At 46.9% G+C, this 18,974-nt stretch overlaps 8 protein-coding genes across 8 annotated transcripts; 3 read left to right on the top strand and 5 right to left on the bottom strand.

Moving 5' to 3' along the window:
• The first annotated feature begins 47 nt into the window (after positions 1-47).
• BDBG_03723 (protein yop1) lies at positions 48-3,709 on the top strand. The gene is made up of 7 exons (XM_002625618.2): positions 48-297; positions 410-498; positions 677-883; positions 981-989; positions 1,084-1,147; positions 1,228-1,285; positions 1,388-3,709. The coding sequence occupies exons 2-7, from the start codon at positions 448-450 to the stop codon at positions 1,509-1,511; spliced, it is 513 nt and encodes a 170-aa protein (XP_002625664.1). The 5' UTR covers positions 48-297; positions 410-447; the 3' UTR covers positions 1,512-3,709.
• Positions 645-3,715, bottom strand: BDBG_03724 (DUF1649 domain-containing protein). The gene is made up of 3 exons (XM_031721367.1): positions 3,322-3,715; positions 2,721-3,158; positions 645-2,626 (listed from the first exon to the last, which is right to left on the bottom strand). The coding sequence occupies exons 1-3, from the start codon at positions 3,410-3,412 to the stop codon at positions 2,439-2,441; spliced, it is 717 nt and encodes a 238-aa protein (XP_031577900.1). The 5' UTR covers positions 3,413-3,715; the 3' UTR covers positions 645-2,438.
• A 1,661-nt stretch (positions 3,716-5,376) lies between these two features.
• Positions 5,377-5,628, bottom strand: BDBG_16884 (uncharacterized protein; the record flags this gene model as incomplete). Its single annotated transcript, XM_031724742.1, has 1 exon — positions 5,377-5,628. The coding sequence occupies one exon, from the start codon at positions 5,626-5,628 to the stop codon at positions 5,377-5,379; it is 252 nt and encodes an 83-aa protein (XP_031577901.1).
• Positions 5,629-5,788: 160 nt separating this feature from the next.
• On the bottom strand, positions 5,789-6,058 carry BDBG_03725 (uncharacterized protein; the record flags this gene model as incomplete). Its single annotated transcript, XM_002625620.1, has 1 exon — positions 5,789-6,058. One exon carries the CDS (start codon positions 6,056-6,058, stop codon positions 5,789-5,791), a length of 270 nt encoding a protein of 89 aa, XP_002625666.1.
• A 534-nt stretch (positions 6,059-6,592) lies between these two features.
• BDBG_03726 (uncharacterized protein) lies at positions 6,593-6,940 on the bottom strand (the record flags this gene model as incomplete). The annotated part of the gene is made up of 1 exon (XM_002625621.2): positions 6,593-6,940. One exon carries the CDS (start codon positions 6,938-6,940, stop codon positions 6,593-6,595), a length of 348 nt encoding a protein of 115 aa, XP_002625667.2.
• A 686-nt stretch (positions 6,941-7,626) lies between these two features.
• BDBG_03727 (peroxin 3) lies at positions 7,627-10,769 on the top strand. Its single transcript, XM_002625622.2, has 4 exons — positions 7,627-8,255; positions 8,367-8,716; positions 8,807-9,203; positions 9,287-10,769. The coding sequence occupies exons 1-4, from the start codon at positions 8,098-8,100 to the stop codon at positions 10,149-10,151; spliced, it is 1,770 nt and encodes a 589-aa protein (XP_002625668.1). The 5' UTR covers positions 7,627-8,097; the 3' UTR covers positions 10,152-10,769.
• A 507-nt stretch (positions 10,770-11,276) lies between these two features.
• Positions 11,277-17,857, top strand: BDBG_03728 (K+ homeostasis protein Kha1). The gene is made up of 7 exons (XM_031721368.1): positions 11,277-11,864; positions 11,955-12,371; positions 12,439-13,101; positions 13,170-15,136; positions 15,239-17,489; positions 17,598-17,637; positions 17,751-17,857. Exons 1-4 carry the CDS (start codon positions 11,724-11,726, stop codon positions 14,604-14,606), a joined length of 2,658 nt encoding a protein of 885 aa, XP_031577902.1. The 5' UTR covers positions 11,277-11,723; the 3' UTR covers positions 14,607-15,136; positions 15,239-17,489; positions 17,598-17,637; positions 17,751-17,857.
• BDBG_03729 (MFS transporter) lies at positions 15,379-18,973 on the bottom strand. The gene is made up of 10 exons (XM_031721369.1): positions 18,045-18,973; positions 17,837-17,990; positions 17,621-17,735; positions 17,483-17,528; positions 17,280-17,402; positions 16,834-17,190; positions 16,715-16,768; positions 16,593-16,640; positions 16,190-16,507; positions 15,379-15,993 (listed from the first exon to the last, which is right to left on the bottom strand). Exons 1-10 carry the CDS (start codon positions 18,073-18,075, stop codon positions 15,746-15,748), a joined length of 1,494 nt encoding a protein of 497 aa, XP_031577903.1. The 5' UTR covers positions 18,076-18,973; the 3' UTR covers positions 15,379-15,745.
• Position 18,974: the final 1 nt, after the last annotated feature.

The raw sequence follows: 18,974 nt of genomic DNA on the forward strand, positions 1-18,974 counted from the left end.
GTCACCTGGCTGAGTCATCATCACACTTCCCCTGCCCAAAATTTGGGTGTAATGATACATAACTCTACATACTCCGTACACGCTCGAGACAGGCTTAATTATTAATACCGAATACATTACGTCGTTTGCTCGTCACAAGAGCGATCTACTCTGCGTATTTATTCCGGCCTGAATAAATAATATTAAATACCAACAACACCTTTGGAAGCGGGCTTGCCAACCTCCTTCAATCTCCATCCCATCCGCCAACTTCCAACCTCCTCCTGTTATTTTTCGTCCACCCTCTGTCCTCTGTTTGTGAGTTACCCATATCGGTTGCTATCAGCAAATACTACTCTGCTTCATTTACGAATTGACGTCTCTTCCTTCAACCTAACACTACGGCTCCGCTGGCATTTATCTGTCCTAGCAATTTAGTAGCCTGTCCGCACGCACACCGCATCCACCATGTCTTTCCAAGATCGTGCCCAGCACCAGATCGCTCAGATCGATAAGGAGGTATGTACATTCATTTATTATCATGTTCCCTTATCTAGCACAATTTCGTCATGAAATGAATAAATCTCCGTTGAATACGGCTGTGCGTTCCTGGCTTCTCTGCGTAGCGCACAAAAAAGGGCAACTCTCCCTCTACTCAAAAAACCCCAGATATTAATTCGATTACTATCAACTATAGCTGTCCAAATACCCCATCCTGAACAACTTCGAAAGGCAGACCTCTGTTCCAAAGGTCTATGCCTTCCTCGGACTCGTCGGCATCTACTTTTTCCTGGTGTTCTTCAATATTGGCGGAGCTTTCCTGGTTAACTTCGCTGGCTTCCTCATTCCGGGATACTACTCTCTCCAGGCTTTGTTTACAACCACAAAGACGGATGATACTCAGGTATGGTTCATTGTTCTTGTTGCCCTGCCTACCGTTCCTCACTTTCTGTTGTCTTTGATGAGCGTGATTTGCTAACATGCGCGGAATTTACCTATAGTGGTTGACGGTTCGTACCAATGACTTCCCAGGGGTCATGAAGCCACCCATCCCCGTGTAATCCCTCCCGCCCGCATGATGTAATACTAATCACATGCAAATAGTACTGGGTTGTCTATGCCTGCCTGACTGTTGTTGAGAGCGCTATCAGTGCTGCCTATTGGTTCCGTATGTCCTTTACAATTCTAGTTTCTCGGTGTTTCTCGGTGCCTCTCTTCATGACATGTATACTAACAAGTTGCGTGTAGCATTCTACTATATGTTCAAATTTGTTCTTATTCTGTGGATGGCTCTTCCCCAGACTAGGTAAGCAAGTGCTTCTGAAATATCCCATACATGATGCCATACTTTCTTGCGAGGTTGAATACCCATCCATCCTTCTAACTCACACCGATCAAAACCAATTAGCGGCGCACAACTTGTCTTCCATTCCTTCCTTCAGCCAGTCTTTTCCCGGTATTTCACCAGTGGATCTACTGCCTCCAACCTCCGCTCCCAGGCAGACCAGGCCACCAAGCCCCACTCGTCCTAAAACCATGTCGAAAACAGAAAGAGAACGGTTGGTCCGGAATTGAAAGGCGACATAAAAATTTCTCGGCTCTTCGTTTACGGTACCCATGCGACTGAACTTCTGCCGCCAGCAGCTTGACTAGTTTTTTATGTCTCCTTTCAACACCCGCTAGTTTTATGAGACATGATATATAAGGTTTTTGTCAACAAAATTGTATCAGTGGAAGGGTTTCTTGTGCACAATGCGGTTCTCTATATGTAGCAACCTCCCCCATATACTGAGAACTGCAAAATTCGGTCCTCCTTTTTTTTTCGTTATTTTTGTTATTGTTCGTTTAGATTGTTTTTGAGGAGCGTCGGTATGAACGTCACGGAATATGGGGTGGCGAGTGAGGGGCAGAAGGATCGGGGATCCTGGGGGGCTCGTGTAACTCATTTTTTTTTTGTTTCTTCTGTCTTCCGGTTCCCTTTTTTCCTTTAGGCATTCATATTCATATTTTTCCATCCTTTCGCTTCTCCTTTTATGATCCGTACTTTTCCCTGAATTGTGATATATACTATTGGCCCCTGATTCAATAATATCGTTTCCCGTTTTTATGGCTGCTGCCCCTGGGACGATAGAATAATAGCAGGGAGCGAGAGAGTGGGACGACATCGCTCTCTTCTTCCTTCTTGGGCGGGGGTTGTTCAGCTGGAGGAACCCCCTCTTAACTCCGTTGCGTGTTGAACGCTCAGCTTCCCGCTTTGACAAAAACCGGCGGTTACAGATGATAGGGGGTAAGGTAGGGTCTGTTTGCTTAATCGCGACCCTGGGGAGAGGGGGGGGTTGCGCGGGAATGTAGAGGAAAAACATTTGGTGTATCTTTGACGTGGGAATGACTGCCACCGATCACTTCGCACATCGGATCCGCAGAAACCTTGGAAGGCAGGGGGGGGGGGATTGAGGGACTCAATAGAGCCCAAACTTATTGCCCCAACTGTCCAACTTGGGATTCAGCACGATCTGATACGGGAACGGATTCGAGTCGCTCGTGGTAATAGGCGGGATGTGATCTTTGTCTTTATTGACGATAGCAACGATTTTAAATGCGGCCTTTTGCAGCATTTTCTCCATGGCTTTGCGGACTTTTGCGCGATCTAGTTAACCGGGGGAAGAATTGAGTTGAGTATATATATTAGTTTTCCAAGCGTTTGTAAACAAAGGGGGGACCAAGAAGAAAGTAGCACATACCCGACTCCGTCCGCGGCGTCGCAATCGTAACATCAACCGTCCAAATCTCCCAACATACCTCCTCCTCATTCATTCCCCCACCTTCCCTACCACCACCACCACCACCACCACCGCTCCCCCCAGCACCCCCCCTCCCCGCCAACCCGCCCACAAGCCACCTCCCTCCCCCAACAAGCCCGGCCCCAAACCCCAACGGCCCCGCACTAGCCTTCCTCCTCCTCTTCTCGAAAAACTGCACAGCAATGCGCCCTCGCACGCCGCCATTGGGCGAATTGGCCGACGACGATAGATGCTGGCGGATCAGGGAGTTGACGCGGGCGTCGATGAGGGTTTCGAGCTCGACGTCGCTAATGGCGGGGAGGGTGAGGTTTAGGACGTCGAAGGAGGTGGGGCGGATGCAGGGGAAGTAGCGGTGGAAGAAGATTGTGTGGAGGATGCCTGTTGTTTGTTGTTTGTTGTTAGTTTGTTAGTGAGGTTTTATATATATATATATATATATATTTAAGTGGGGGGTTTGTTAGGGGGAAGGAGTTGTAGGAGGAGGGTGAAGAACATATTCTGTGTGCTGTGCTGTGGTATTCAGACGGGTATATATACGCACCTTTCACAATATCCTTAACGGAAGTGGGATCAGCGAAGACCTCGAGGATATACTCTGGAGGCTTGCGAGGATCCGTCTTTGGCGACAACATGGTTAACTATTTGTTTTCTTTCCGTTTTCCGTTTTCCTTCTTTCTCCCACTCGATCCTTGTTATACAATCTAATATATATCTTGGTTCTCCCCCCTTTTTTATTCTTTTTTTTTTTTGCTCTTCTCCGTGCGTTTTGCGTAGGGATGCTTTTCTTCCTTTCGAACGATTGTCCGCGAATGTTAATAGATGTCCATGTGCGGAAGACAGAAATGCGATTGTGGGAGGTGGAGCGGGGAAAACGAGGATGTCATTAGTGTGAAGCACAGACTGCGGAAGGGGTTTTTTTTTTTCTTTTTCGTTCTCCTCCCCTTTTTTTCCTATCTTCTCTTTCTTTTGCAGGTAGAAGGTAGGTGTGCGATTGTGGAGGTTTCAAGTTGGAGCAGAATTGATATCTCTGTGCAACAACGGGACGAACAGACGGGGAGGCGGGGAGGCGGGGAGAGTATGTAGAAGCCAGATTTTTCGATTATAAAGCGGGGTTTATTTTTGCGCCCGCAGCTTTTTTTTCTTCTTTTCTTTTTGTTCGTTTTTTTTTTTTTTTTTTTTGGTGTAACTTAACTAGTTACGGCTCTATCAGCTCAGCTGAAAAGTAGTTATTTAAGCTCCTGCATGCAGCTTGTACGAGTTAGGACTCGAAACTTAGTTAACACTGAACGCTGGTACGAGACGCACCGTGAAGCAACGGGGGGGACATTGATCGTAGTAGTAAGTAGGTAATGATCAATGGGCAGACGCCTTATTAGCAGAAGAGCTGTTGGAGAATCATGCCAGTTACCAGGGCGGAGGGCGGAGGAGCGGAAGAAAGCGAACAGTGGAAGAAGATGGACAAGAGACCGCTCATTCTTTTTCATGTGTGTGCGTTGTGCTCAGCATAGAAAAGCAGTTTTAGTATAGTAACTTATAGCACACACTACCTACCCCTCCATGACGGGATTCCCGGGTTCTTGTTTAGTGCTTTGTGGCTGGATAATTCCTTGTCTTGATTGACTTTAACAAGATCATATCCAGAATCTGGCTTTTAAATAAGTTGGTTGGTGACTTATTAATAAGTCCGTCGTTTAGAAACTGGTCGCCACTCTCTCCTCTCTCTCGGCTTCCACCGGTTTTTTTCATTGGAGACAGATGAAAGCAAATATCAATAATCAATATAAATAGGTGAGTGGGTTGGAACATCTCGAAGACGCCGCCGATTCTCCTAAATAGACCATAAGAAATTGGACATTTAGCACCCGTCCCTTCCCCAGGGCTAGCTGATTGATATTTTGATATTGCTATGAGATTGGGAGGCATACATTATACATATAGTATACATTTATTTAAACAACCAGAGGAGCGTTTATCCACGCAAAGATCCTCTCCATACTTGAAATTATGTCATTGTTCAGACCAGTACCTGTACAACCATAACCAGAGCTGTCTTTCTAACACGATTAACCAATATCACAAATATTATGTATATGGCATTTACTGCACCTGTCGTAGTCAACAATTTTTCTTTTTCGTTTTCTTCCCCCGTGTACATACAAATAGAAAGGCCAGCTAAAACAACTTTTCAGCTTGACATTAACCCTGATAAATATCAAAGAACCTCCCATCTGAAGTACACATTCACTACACCCTCTCCTCAGCATCACTTTTCAGTGCTTGAAATAAACCTCAAAGCTGAACTGCTAACTGGAATTGACACTCTGCATTCAAAAAACAAACAAGAATGAGCACTTCATGGGGTTTTCAAACCAGTGCAGCACACCATAGAAGCAGAAAGAGAAAAAAAAAAGACACAGCTCATCTAGCCATCAATATCATTTCTTTGTTCAACAGTTCACAACAGTTCATGAATCTGTTCTGGGATCAGCAAAGGATTTTGAAAAGTAAACAAGGATGAACATTCAGAGGGTCCAATTGTTAGCAGTATACCATAAAATGAAGAAGTAAAACAATGAGAAGACAGTCCACCCAGCCATCATTCCTCCAGTTTAATAGATAACGGATCTGCTCCAGGGTCGGCGAAGCATTCGAAGTCCTCCCACTCATCTGGGGCGTTTCTTTCCCAAGGGAGTATCAGTTTTCTTCCTCCGATGGAGATGAAGTCGCTGATAGCCTGATCGCTGAGCTCCTGACGAAGCTCTAAAATATGGTAAAATCCGAACTGGAATTTCTCAGCGCACTGGTCGGTTAATAGTCTGCGCATCCATCCAGGGCCATCCTGCGACATAAAAATTCCACGTCAAAGGCATCACTCCGCCGCTTCTTTTGTCCGTTCTCATCATCTTGTCGAAGATAGAAGCATTTTATTTTCATCGCTAACGCGTACTCAAGGTTCGGAACACGAATTCGGCGAAATGAGAGTAGGTGATGCCCCAGATTCTCCAATGTCACAGTTTCGTAAGGATGTCAATAGTGACAGCTTCACCACCACCAAAACGAAGTCCCCCTCCGATGTTGGAAAAGCCGGGCTGGTCGGCCAGCACACTGATCAGCGTGGATATGTTTTCTTTGGCAGAAACGAGAATGTCGACATCATTTGTTGTTCTGTTGCTCCCAAGCAGCTGCATCGCCGCCCCGCCGATCAACACAAAACAATTCCCGAGGCACTTCTCAACTGCCTGAATGTAGGCTCGGGCATTTTCAGCTTTGGTGGACATCGCTCTAAATGAACGCTCGATTGGGTGATGCCTCTGAATTCACACGTAACACTGCAAGGTAGCTAGCTGTCTGTTTGTCCACCAACAGACTCTTATTGTTATGGTGCCATGAAGACCTCCTGCAAATTATATCAGGCACGGGGAGGATAGGGGCAAAGAACGAGGCACTTTTTTGTCGAGGCCTGCTAGAGCTAAATAGGATAGAGAAGTCGCAATATGAATGTGAGTAGGGCGAGGAAGGAGAAGGGACGAGAATACGAGTAAACTTAGGCAGAGCTACAAAGAGGAAAGAGATCCCCACGAAGGCAGGGAAACTTAGCATTCGCTGGCGGTGCCGCAAGATTGAAAGGGGTTCTGCGTATCAATGCCCAGGACCTAGCCAGCAGCTCAATTTTCTCAGCCAATCCAGAATATAGTATACCTTCACCATGTCAGATGTCATCCTGAATGCATTTTGCAGGGTTATCCGTTTAACTAGTGGTAGACAGATCAATACTCTTCGGATGTTCTATGTCGCGCTCCTCTTGAAGCTTGCTATTTGCACGATCTCGGTACTTCTGTTTTAAATATAGCCGCAAGCTTCAGGTCCCTCCTTGGAACCAGAGCTCCTGCTTCTTCAGGAGTTACAATCCCCGCGCGGATCTGCTGCCTCTGATAACAGACCTTCTGCCGCACGGGGCGCATTATGACTTTGAGGAATAGCTCGATAAAGAATTGATCCTCACTAGGAAGGTATGCGATTATATCTTTGACAAAACTCAGTAGGTATACATAGTGACATCCAAAGTAAGAGGTAATGGTATAATTTAAGCCTTTAGCCGAATAGCGGTCAGCGACTATATCAATTATAGCTAACATATAGATAGTCATGTTTAATGTCATAATGTTTTGAAGAACCGAGCTCACCTCGACAGGCTGGCCCGGTTATCAATTTTTACCTAATGGTGCTGATGATTGGATGACAAGCATCATTATCATGCCTGCAAAATTCTGGAATCTCGATTTGAGTCGCGATGCCTAGAGTAGAGACATCTTTCTCTTTCAAAATACCCCTTCCTTGCGGAGGCTTGTCTATTTTGTTGTGCTCTCCTTGACTGCAGTTTCGTCAAAGAATATCTCATGAGTTTGCGGAACTTCTTCGTAACCCCTCGAAGCGAGAGCTGAACGGGCAGTTTCCAGTTGCTCATCTGCAATTGCGAATTGGAAACCGAAGGGGATCGGTGGATAGTTACCCAACGGCAACGAGAATGAGATCACCGACGATACAGTGTCTCACACCTGCGTCTTTTGAAGATTTCTTCAGGGGCCCAGTCGGATTTTGCCAAACTAAGTTTTTCGTAACCATCCATCATGGGCGTATACTGTTAGAGGCGTAAGAAGTAAAGAACTAGATATCAGAAAAGCAGAAGGGATAAAGGGGATCACCTCTGCGGATCATGTGGTAATCATGTGATAAATCAAAGCCCTGGCAAATCAGTGGTATTGACAAGGAAGTTGGCTAGGTTATAACTATTTAACCTCTAAGTACTCCGTAGTTAACTTTTATAAACATAGCAATAACCTTCCTGATCAAATACCCTTCCCGATAACCTTGTACCGCCACACCAAAATTTGTATGTAGTGTTACTTTTGAAACAAATAACTATAACAAACAAATCAAGGTAGCGCTACATATAAATTTTGGTGTGGCGGTACAAGAGCTTTACGCTGCGGTAACTAACTAGGTACAAAGTTGATGACGTAAGTCAAGACAAACACATGATAACTTAGCCGAGGATCTTTCCATGTCGGCTCCGGCGCGGTTGGCTGGTTGCAGCTGGCGGACGGAGCTATACCTAGGTAATCACCGTGCTGGGCAAGAGACAACCCAAACGCGGCTCTTTTACGCTCTTCTTTGCAGTTTCTGAGAGTCTGCAGGTCTACGTCTTTACTAACAGACTTGAGCCATGAGATAACTTAACCACCTGGCTGTAAATTGAATTGCGATCCTTCATATTCTTGAAGACCCGATCTCAGCCCAACCCCGATCTTTTTTCGAAATGATAGGCGCGACGAGACGCTGGTTTCGCCGCCATCGCAATGGTATAGCTATTGGAGTTGGCGTTGTTGGAGCGGGATATCTGGCCGGCCAATATGTTCTATCGAAGATCTCGGAGAGCAGGGAGCGCATGAGTAGTGAGCGGATTGCCCGAGAGAAGTACTTATCCCAGCGAGGACAACTCCAACCCTCCCAAAAGAATCTGGACATCTTTACAAATGCTTCTATATTTTACATGGTCTGACATTCCCTTTCATTCTGCCACTGCAGTCTGCGAAGGAGATTTGAACAAAACCAGACGGACTGCACTTTTACAGTGCTTGCCTTGCTCCCGACGGCGGCGGAGAATATTCTTGAAGCTCTACCCGTGGAGGAGTTGACAAAGGAGTTGCAACAGAAGAAGGCTGAACGGCTTGCAAAACTAAATGCTGGCGAGATTACGGGCTCAGATATTAGTAGCTTAGGTGCCCAGAGTGCGACGGAGGACGATGGGCGGAGCCTTTCGAGCTTACGGAGTGAGGGGTACGTGCATACCAGCCAGGTTGCGGATAGCTCTTCGGGACTGGAGACTCCTAAATCGAAGAGCAGGACACAGTTGTGGAATGATCTGAAGATAAATTGTGAGTTTGAACCCGTATAAAAGAAGAGAAATCAAGGCTCCGGTTGTCCCTTTATGTTTATTTATTTATTTTTTCTAACGGATGAGGTAGCTTTGACGAGATCCTTTACTCTGATATACACACTTTCCCTCCTCACCCTCCTCACGCGCATCCAACTCAACCTCCTCGGCAGACGAAATTACCTCTCGAGCGTGGTATCGCTTGCCTCTCCTCCGCAGAATCAGTCAACAATCAATCTTGAGGACCACGACGATGAAGGTATTGGACATGCATTTGGCAATGACTTTGAAACCAACCGTCGTTATCTTACATTCAGCTGGTGGTTGCTACATCGCGGCTGGCGACAGCTGATGGAAAAGGTCAAGGAAGCTGTAGAGGAGGTGTTTGGACCAGTAAATCCACGAGTGGATATCACGCAAGAAAGGCTGTCCGAATTGACGCTCGCTGTGCGGAAGAAGGTTGAAGGTGCCACGGAAGAAGAGCGGAGGTAAGCCCACCCACTCCGTCCTGTCCACATTTTTTATACTTCTCTCTGGTTGGTAACATACTAATAAGGAACCCTATTCACAGATCGACGAAATGGCTATCATACCTTCTCCCCTCGCGGGACCAGGAAGATTACGTTCTCAAGGAATCTGGCGTCCTCTCTGCCTCAGAAACCTCATCTCTCCAAAATCCTTCCAGCCTCCGCCATCTCCTAGACGAGACCTCCGACCTCATCGACTCCCCGCAATTCACCCAAATCCTTACCCTCCTCAACAACGAAGCCTTCTCCGCATTAATCGATAACAAATGTGCCATCGAAGCCTTCAAAAGCACCACCCCTGCCCATCAGACCCCAACTGCCCAAGAAGGCCAACAACAAGAACCACAAAACTTCTCCTCATCCGTAACCCTCACCCAAACCACATACGACTCCACATCTACCCCCGTCTCCAAAGCCAAACTCGCAACCATCCTAGCGGTAATCGCCCGCCAAGCACACGTCATCGGAAACGGTACCGAGCCCCCCAACGACTACATCACAGCCATGGAACAAGGCGTACGCGAACTCGAAGCCTTCGCCGCAGTCGTATACAGCAGCAACTTCTTTGACGCGAAACTGCCTGTCCCCGGCTCGAACCCGGAGGGTGGGGCGTGCCCTGGTGAACCGTCGTCGATGGCTGCGACTCACATTGCTAATGCCACCAATGACGATGCGCCGTCGTGGCGTAATTCGCCTGGTTTCGCTGCGACAGCTGAGGTGGGCGGGTTGGGTGAAGGCAAGGAGGAGGTGGTGGTGGAGGTAGGGGCCGAGGAGAGTATCGTTGACCTGGGAGCCCAGCCTTCAGGCGATCATGGTGCTACTACCCCGAGTTTTGAGAAGGTTTGGGGGAAAGCAGTTGAGGAGCAGCAGCAGCAGCAGCAACAGCAGGAGGAGGAGTGTTCTTCGTGACATGCTATGTTATATTTATCTAGTATTATTATTATTATTATTATTATCTATTTCTACTTTATATTATTGGGTACAATTCTATCATTCTTTTTTCTACTACATATCTTGGATTTTCTTTCTTTCTTTCTTTCTTTCTTTCTTTCTTTCTTTTTTTTTCGCGCTTTTAGCTTGATCATTCACAACCCCTGGATTAATAGTAAATCTATTAGATTTCGCCATGTGCTTTTATGCTTTTATTGTGTGTGCTTTTATGCACTTGTTTCTCATCCACTGCTCATACCCTATAGACAACCTTAAGGTATGTGTGTGTGATTTTGTTTTTTCTTGTACCTAGTGTGAACCGGGCTACGACTCTCCCTGCACTGAACGCACCCGAGCAAGGTCTAAAACCCCCTTCTAGGAGACTTGGCTTGCACAAGCTCAGAATAAATACTGTACATATTGGAACGACTAATCCTCGGAGTGTTGTCCCTCTTCTTCTTAAGCGTACAGAGTGCATTTTAACGTGAGAGGTTCACGTTCGGGATACCTGACTTTGGTGGAAATATACCGTGTGTATAGTGACTTTGTATCGGCGTATGGGGGTGGGGTGGTCGAGAGAGGAAAGTGAGAGTCGGAAGTCACTAGCTGTGCTAAGGTGAGGATCACGATCCTTTTCTGGCCGGTTGGTTTGGTATTTCTCATACTTCTACTCCGTGTATATGCATCACGAGATTGTGTTAACATTATAAGTAATGCGATTCGCATGTCATTGCCAGGCATTTCTTCATGGACAATTGCAAAGAAGCTGAGTAGTTAGCACAGGAGCAATGGCAAATTCAGAATCAGCGCCATTTAGAGATGGGGCGGGAATGATCAGCATCGATATATCCGTAAATCCCTCGTTGCTTCTTCTTGGGGGGACTGAGTTGGCGCGTGATCATGTATGTCGGTAGGAATGCCCGAAACTAACCCCCGGACCCACTAGCGGGAAGACGCCCCGAGAGCCCGCCTGAGCCTGATATATGGGGGGGGGTACTTAACTAACGTTATAGGCGGTGGTAGAGGGGGGAGCTCCGTAAGGCAGGCATTTGCATTCTTGGCTGCGGAGGCCACCCACACCACACCACATGCAAGTATTATACTCGCGTACTCCGTACTCTTAACTACTCTGAATGGCCACTAGGGGGGGAGTTTTAGTTTAGCTCACAGATATTTTTTAAGCGCGGGATTCTGTCTGGTCCTTTCATTATGCCAACCCAGAAAATGGCATCATTCTGTAACTAGCTCCGAGCTAGCTAACTAACTAACCAACCCGCCACCGAACGAGAACGATAAGCTCACTCAAAGCAAGCATGCCCGCTGAGCTGCGGTGGGTGGTGAGAAAGCTCGACATGGAGTTGTTGTTGACGTCGTCTTCCAATCTCCTACTCCCCCTTCCTCTGCTGCCAGCAGAGCTCCTTAAAAAGGGAGGCTGGAAAGAAGAGTTCTATTTATTCTCTCTCCTCTTCCTATATTCATATTTCTTCAGTCATTTGTTTTCTGTCTGAAGCTGCCTAGGGTTCATTCGAACCTGGTTCTTTGCGGGCACTCATGGCATCTTCAGCTGGAAACATGACGGTGATGGCCTCCCCAACACCTACGACCAGAGCAACCCCTCAGGGAGGAATTTTTGATCATTCTAATCCGTCGAAATATGATCCCAAGAACCCCATTACCCTCTTCATTATTCAAGTGAGTCGCCAATAATACGTTTATTTACCATCTAGGATTCTATGCTTCTTGGAGGATGCTGTGCTAATAATACTACCCCGATCCACCAAGGCCGGCCTTATCATTCTCATATGCCGTGCCCTTCACTACCCTCTGTCAAACATTCGCCAGCCCCGAGTCATATCTGAGGTCGTTGGCGGCATCATATTAGGCCCATCTGTCATGGGTAGAATACCTGGATTCCGCGATGCCATTTTCCCCGAAGAATCAATTCCAAACCTCAATCTGGTTGCCAACCTCGGCCTGGTGCTCTATCTGTTTATGATCGGAGTCGAAACCAATATGCGCTCTATGTTGAGCAATTGGAGGGTTGCTGTAAGCGTGTCTGCCGCTGGTATGATCCTACCATTCGGACTCGGTTGTGCAATTGCCTATGGTTTGTACAACGAATTCAGAGGAGACCCGGCTCTGGCTCCAATTAATTTTGGAACCTACATGCTTTTCATAGGTATCGCGATGGCTATTACTGTAAGTTTATTCCCTTTCCAAATGCTGCTTAGGTTCGTTCGCAGGTGTAACCCTCTTTTCTTCTTAGGCTTTTCCTGTCCTTTGTCGTATTTTGACGGAGCTTGAACTCCTAAACACGACAGTAGGCGAGATCGTGCTTTCTGCCGGAGTCGGCAATGACGTTGTTGGCTGGATCCTTCTTGCTCTCTGCGTTGCCCTCGTCAACGCAAGCACTGGATTGACTGCCTTATGGGTCTTGCTGACCTGTGTTGCATTCGTCCTATTCTTGACTTTCGCTGTGCGGCCTGTGTTCATCTGGTACCTGAAACGCACTGGCAGTTTACATAATGGCCCTGATCAGTCTGTCGTCGCGTTGACTTTACTTCTCGCCCTGGGTGCTGCATTCTTTACTCAAGTTATAGGTGTGCACGCAATTTTTGGTGGGTTCTTAGTTGGACTCATCTGTCCTCATGAAGGAGGGTTCGCCATCAAAACCACAGAAAAGATCGAGGATTTGATAGGAGCCGTTTTCCTCCCGCTATACTTCGCGCTTTCAGGGCTGAACACAAATATTGGTCTACTTGACACGGCAATGACATGGGGTTACGTGATCGCCGTTATAGTCATCGCGTTTGCAGCAAAAGTTGCTGGAGGGATGTTTGCATCTCGACTGAATGGGCTGGTTTGGAGGGAAAGTGCTGCCATCGGTGTGCTAATGAGCTGTAAGGGGTTGGTTGAACTTATTGTCCTGGTAAGCAAGCTTCGCGCCACAGTCATCACTCTGTTTACTCAAAAGTCGTTGGCTTACGAACTGTATAGAATATCGGTCTCCAAGCCAGGATTCTCAGCGGCAGAACTTTTACGATTTTTGTTGTCATGGCACTTGCTACTACATTTGCTACGACACCACTTACTCTCTACCTTTATCCGGAATCGTATCGGGATAGAATGGAGAGGTGGAGGCGTGGAGAAGTCGATTGGGACGGAAATGAAATCTCATCGGAAAGTGATCCATCCAACAGTTCAGATATCGCGCAACGGAAAGCACGAGGTTCATCAACACAGAAGTTCCTCGTTTATTTGCGACTCGACAACTTGGCAGGGCTTTTTACCTTTGTCTCTCTCTTGGGTCTCGGGGATGGTTCAAAAACTCCTAGTAGTAAGGTCCACCATCGCCATGAAGACAAGAAAATCGATTTGTTCTCCAAGAAAGAACGCCCTGTGGAAGTTCATGGCCTTCGTTTAATTGAACTTACCGACCGTGATTCTAGCGTAATGAAGGTATCAGAAGCCCGTGATTATAGCTTCAGCGACCCAATTTTGAATACATTTAGAACCTTTAGCCAGCTGAACACACTTACTGTGTCCGGTGCTGTCGTCATTTCTCCTGAGCACGCGTATGCCGAGACGATTGTCAACAAGGCCCGTGATCTCTCATCGGACTTTATTCTACTCCCTTGGAGCGAAACCGGAGGCATGAGCGAGCACCAGATTCTCCTTTTCGACGATAAAACAGAGAAATTCTCGACTGGCCCTCACACTGCATTTGTGTCTAATATTCTAAAGAATGCTAAATGCCCTGTCGGAGTTTTCGTTAACAAAGGCTTCGGCGGACCACAGTTAACCAGGCCACAGCCAGGACATTTGAGCCGTTCCGTCAGCGGCACTAGTGTCTACAAATCGGCTGATATTACATTGTCTCCAGCACTGAACCAAGGACACCATATCTTCTTTCCTTACTTTGGAGGTGCTGATGATAAAGTGGCCCTCCGCCTCGTCCTCCAGCTCGCCAAAAACACGACCGTAACTGCCACAATTATGCATGTTGATACGACTGACGAGGTTAGCCCCGCATCTTCTACCCAAGAAGATGCCAATGTGCCACCAACGCCAAGCTCTCAGGATAAGGATGCCGACAATTCCTTCTTTAACGCTCTCCGTGACTCTGTACCTGAAGCACTCAGTTCCCGTGTAATTTTCCAAAATCTCAAAACAACACCAACAACTATTGTCACCGCCGTCTTAGATGCCGCACAAGCCGATGTTGGAAAATCGAAGGAAAATACCGGCGACCTTGTCATCGTTGGACGTACCAACGTGGCTACTAGCACGCTCACATCCGCAGGACTGTCCTCCTCAGGGGAGATGGGCTCGGAAGCAAAGCGGGCGCTTGGTGTGCTTGGGGAAGCCTTGGCCGCTACTTCGAATGCGGTTCAAGCGAGTGTGCTTGTGGTGCAGGCTGGTCCGAACGTATAAGTAAATGTATGCCTTGTCGTTTCTGATGGTGGTCTTATATGCACGGAGCCTACATCTTGATATGCTTATGACCTTTCTTTGGGTTACTCGGATTTCATGGACGTGTTATGCCGTACATTTTGAAGCGATTTGTGTTGAATTCTTTTTGGGTCATTATTAATGTGATATACGGTGATGGTGGATTTTTCCTGCGATATTTTGGCTGGATATGAATTTGAGTTTCTGATAGAGGGATGTTTTCTATTTCGCCCGTTCGACATCTTAAGAGTTTACTATCATTCCATGCACTAGCCTTGTTCTCATGCTGGACGTACGTTACCAGCTCAACAGCCCCTGCTACCTTCATGACAACCGGATATATGTATCGCCAGAAAAGGAAATCCCAAAGACGATGTACTGGACATAGTATCAAAACAATTTAGCTCCTTTTTCATCACCTCGCCCGTCAACATCCTAGGTGGTTTTGAGCAGTGGCATGCCATTAATCTATGAATTCCGTCTCCTAGATCCTTTCTACATAACAATGACTAGTATCTCATCTCTTTGGTGCCCTAGTTTTGTTCTCCCTTTTCGGGAGAATGCCATGAGCAAATTATGTCGGATTGTTGATTGTTGGATCCTGTACACGCAAGGTTTTCTAACCCAAGCGTTTTTTCGGGGGGCTAGAACAACACCCCTTAACCCCTCAAAGTTATGGCGGATATTTGGCTTTGAGAGGGAGGCAACAACGTGGTATACTCACGAACGAACATCTTACCGGCGAGGATTTGGAGGATCTCTACAGATGTATGGATGTCCATGTACATGTACGTATATCAGCAAGCGCGCTCATCGGAATTTTAGAGCGTATTTGACGCATGATTGAAATGTGCTTCTTTCTTCTATTTTTCATATCTGGGGAAACACCAAAGCCTCCGAACAACTAGTTAACTAGTGTTTAGCGCAATATTTCTGATTGAGCGAGATTTCCCAGATAAAGTGACATTGGTTTCTTTCTTTCTAGGGCGCGGTTGCATGGAATATATTGGTTGCCTTGTGTATATTATACATATCATCATCCAACTGCCAAATCCACAAAAAACCAAATCACTAGTGTGACCGAAAAAAAAAAAAAAAAAAAAAAAAAAAAGGACCGCAATTTACAACTGATATCTATACGAGGGACTCAAATCACCTAGATGAGGGTCGATAGCTGCTTGATCGGGAACCCCTGCAGTATCAACTGCAGCCAGCTTGTCGCGGCTACGGTTACGGTGTAGCAGGAGGAAGAAATAAGCGATACAGCTGACAGAGGAGAGACAGATGAATGATACACTGATTGTGTGCCCATTTCTGAACTCGGGCCTATCCTTCTCGAGGAACGCGAAGGTTGCGATGATTCCACCGACTGTTATTTCAGGGTTATTAGTATTCTTGTCCTACCCAAAAAAAAAAAAAAAGAAAAGAAAAGAAAGAAAAAAGAAAGAAAGAAAAGAAAAGAAAAGAAAAGAGAGAGAAGTGAAGAAAAATTCAAAGTGCACGCTGTGAAGCGCTTAACGCATATAACAGGCAGGGGAAGAAGAAGAAGAAGGTTGCCAACTCACTATTTCCAAATCCAATCTGCCATGCGATGCCGATAGACCTGCGCTTATGACCGCCAAGGTTCATAGCGTACCAGCAAATGATGATTGGCATGGCGCTGAATACGCCACAAGTAACCAAGAACAGGGCACCATATTGGACCGAGCGATTTTCTTTGCCGTGCACATTAAGGAGAATGGCGAAGCCCGCAATCGCGATGCAAGTTGGGATGACGGTGAAGACGAAGCGGTTGCGCAGACGGTCAGATAGGTATGCGACAGCGAGGGAGAAGCAGAAGGCGGCGGCCCAGGGAGGGATAGAGTAGAGTTGGGTTTGAATGGCTGTGAGGGGAGATGTTAGAGGGCATGTATTGAACGAAGATTTTGGTCGATCCTTCGTGTGAGGGCAACTGGTGGAGTTACTTACGGGAATAGCCGTACGTCTTTATAATGGTCGGAGCGAAGTAGGCGTATCCTATATGCAAGAGATTGGTTAGGGTAACTATGTAGAAGGATTGAGTAGGGGGTGGAGAAGAGAGCGTTATTTACCATATGCAGGGACAATCAGGCCAAAGTACATAAACCCGCCAACGAAAATCTTAACTATGGGTGCATTAGTCTAAGGTTTTGTCAGGAGGTTTCCCTTCTCTGGTCCGATGAATACTTACGGTCTTTGAAGACATCAAGAACGTCCTTCACACCCACCGACATCTCGTGTCCTGCAGCGCCAACATCCTTGGCAAGTTTAGCCCGAATGAAAGACCGTTCTTCTTCATTCAGCCATTTCACGTCTTCGGGGAAGTCAGGGATCACGAAGAAAAACGCAAAGGAGACGAGGCATGTCAACAGCCCTTCCAAGATGAAAATCCATCGCCATCCAAGATAACCGCGCGTACCGTGCATCTTTCCGATGGCGCTTGCGAGCATGCCTCCAAAGGCACCGGCGAGAGTAGTGGAACTGAAGAAGAAGCTGAACCGTTTCTGTGCTTCAGTGCGCTGATACCACATTCCAAGGAGGTAGAAGCCTGTTGATATATTAGTATCGTGATGCTCTATGAGGGTCTCCGGAAACGAAAGTGGGTGGCCATCTTCAACTGGAACTCAAATGACATACATCCTGGAAACATGCCAGTTTCGAAGACACCAAGTAGGAAGCGCGTTACTAGGAGGGCTGCATAGTTCTGTACCAAGCCCTGGCAAAGAGTGGTGAGTCCGAAGCCAAACATGCATCCCGAAACTATAATGTAGGGAATTAGTCAATTATGAGACTCATCCTTTCAGATGTGTATGAAATTTTGATCGTGCATAGGAACTTACGCCATAGGTGAGGCTTCAGTTTCTTTAGTAGAACATTTGATGGAATCTAAAGCCATACCACAATTAGCTTGATTTCGTAGAAAAGAATAACGGGCTAACCCATTTTCCACAGCAGCGAATGTAGTATTTGATCCATACCTCAAGTAGAATGTAGGGTAAGAAAAAAATAGTCAGAGCGGCATTATATCTGTTGCCTGACTCAATACCAAGTTCCTCCTTCAGCCCAAAGATGACAGCATTGCTGATGTTGACACTGTATGCCACCAAGCCGCCGTTAGCTTGCTCTCCTCCCCCCCAATGATAGAACGTTTATACGCCATCATCCAAGATTTGTAGCTCGCCTGTTGGGCTTACCGGTCCAAGAATGCAAGCAGATAGAGTACACATAGCACGGGGAGCAGGTGCAAGTCGATTTTGGTCATCAACCTTCTCTCCGTGGTGTTTACGAGGGTGGCATCGAGGTCCAAGTCCTGGACGACAACGCAAGAACTTCCGGACTCCGCATCTCCTATACACCAGAATTAACATCATCGAAATGGAATAACAGACGCCTGGAACGTACCTTTCCGCTCCTGATCTACCTCCATTTCCATGTGCCTTTAGCTGTCGATCCGGTCCAGATGCAGGAATCCGACGGGAAGAATGTGAGGGGGTGTATTTCACCGCGCCTTAGCTAGGTGAAGTGGGTTGTCCCTGGGCATAGAAACGAAGAAGCGATAAGAGACAAACCAACGAACATGAAGAAAAAGGGGAGGGAGAAAATCGAAGCTGGAAAGAATGGGGGAAGCAGAACTTTATTAAGTTCAACAATCCAAGCTTTGAGAGCCGAAAAACACACCACCTATGCCGCTACAGAAGCTTGTGCCACGGATGGCGAGCAAGACGCAAAGCTGATTCGGCGGAAGGAGGCCGAGGGAAGTTTTGTGTACCCCATGAGGAGAACCTTGTACAGGCCGAGTTTGTGGGATGAGTGAGGACTCCAACAACACTCAATGTGCAGGTCCTTGTATGTATGTATGTACCTTGTACCCTGGTTCAACCTTCTCACCTTCTCACGGGCTTGTGTTGTGATACAACCAAAGTATCCTCGCTCCGACGCAAGCTGAAACTTTTGCCTTGTTTGGTAGCCCATTGTTTTTGTTCTGCGGCAGAGCAACGAATTTTACCTAAATTTTATATTAAGGATACGTCTATATAGGAATTTGACACAGCGTCGTCATCCCTTTCCCCGAAACCCTTGCCTACAGCAACTCATATTACTGGCGGTCGGCTCTATCTGGTCCAGGCCAATGAATCTAACCCCCATATCCGCCTTCCCCAGACCGACATATGACAAACTAAGTAGCCACCGCTTCGCCCAGGTAGGCTGGGCGTCCTAGGCGGGTGGTAGAAGATTGGTAATATTTTCTCCTTCGGTGCCGCATCCAGAAACGAAGCGAGATCCCCACCACAGATATGCGGGGATTGCCGGGACGGGGAAGATCAACTTTCG

This window comes from Blastomyces gilchristii (genome assembly GCF_000003855.2).
Source record: "Blastomyces gilchristii SLH14081 genomic scaffold supercont1.6, whole genome shotgun sequence".
Lineage (NCBI taxonomy): Eukaryota > Fungi > Ascomycota > Eurotiomycetes > Onygenales > Ajellomycetaceae > Blastomyces > Blastomyces gilchristii.

Excerpts from the sequence above, each read along its gene's own strand:
- BDBG_03724 (XM_031721367.1), bottom strand. The coding sequence starts at position 3,412 with ATGTTGTCGCCAAAGACGGATCCTCGCAAGCCTCCAGAGTATATCCTC. Across the intron at positions 3,159-3,321 it reads CGTTAAGGATATTGTGAAAG|GCATCCTCCACACAATCTTC; the intron begins GTGCGTATATAT and ends AACAAACAACAG. Across the intron at positions 2,627-2,720 it reads GACGCCGCGGACGGAGTCGG|ATCGCGCAAAAGTCCGCAAA; the intron begins GTATGTGCTACT and ends CCGGTTAACTAG.
- BDBG_03728 (XM_031721368.1), top strand. The coding sequence starts at position 11,724 with ATGGCATCTTCAGCTGGAAACATGACGGTGATGGCCTCCCCAACACCT. Across the intron at positions 12,372-12,438 it reads GTATCGCGATGGCTATTACT|GCTTTTCCTGTCCTTTGTCG; the intron begins GTAAGTTTATTC and ends TTTTCTTCTTAG. Across the intron at positions 13,102-13,169 it reads TGGTTGAACTTATTGTCCTG|AATATCGGTCTCCAAGCCAG; the intron begins GTAAGCAAGCTT and ends CGAACTGTATAG.
- BDBG_03727 (XM_002625622.2), top strand. The coding sequence starts at position 8,098 with ATGATAGGCGCGACGAGACGCTGGTTTCGCCGCCATCGCAATGGTATA. Across the intron at positions 8,256-8,366 it reads GAGCGGATTGCCCGAGAGAA|TCTGCGAAGGAGATTTGAAC; the intron begins GTACTTATCCCA and ends CTGCCACTGCAG. Across the intron at positions 8,717-8,806 it reads GAATGATCTGAAGATAAATT|CTTTGACGAGATCCTTTACT; the intron begins GTGAGTTTGAAC and ends CGGATGAGGTAG.
- BDBG_03723 (XM_002625618.2), top strand. The coding sequence starts at position 448 with ATGTCTTTCCAAGATCGTGCCCAGCACCAGATCGCTCAGATCGATAAG. Across the intron at positions 1,148-1,227 it reads CAGTGCTGCCTATTGGTTCC|CATTCTACTATATGTTCAAA; the intron begins GTATGTCCTTTA and ends AGTTGCGTGTAG. Across the intron at positions 1,286-1,387 it reads ATGGCTCTTCCCCAGACTAG|CGGCGCACAACTTGTCTTCC; the intron begins GTAAGCAAGTGC and ends AAAACCAATTAG.
- BDBG_03729 (XM_031721369.1), bottom strand. The coding sequence starts at position 18,075 with ATGGAAATGGAGGTAGATCAGGAGCGGAAAG. Across the intron at positions 17,991-18,044 it reads GGTAGATCAGGAGCGGAAAG|GAGATGCGGAGTCCGGAAGT; the intron begins GTACGTTCCAGG and ends TCTGGTGTATAG. Across the intron at positions 17,403-17,482 it reads ACTGAAGCCTCACCTATGGC|TTTCGGGATGCATGTTTGGC; the intron begins GTAAGTTCCTAT and ends CCTACATTATAG.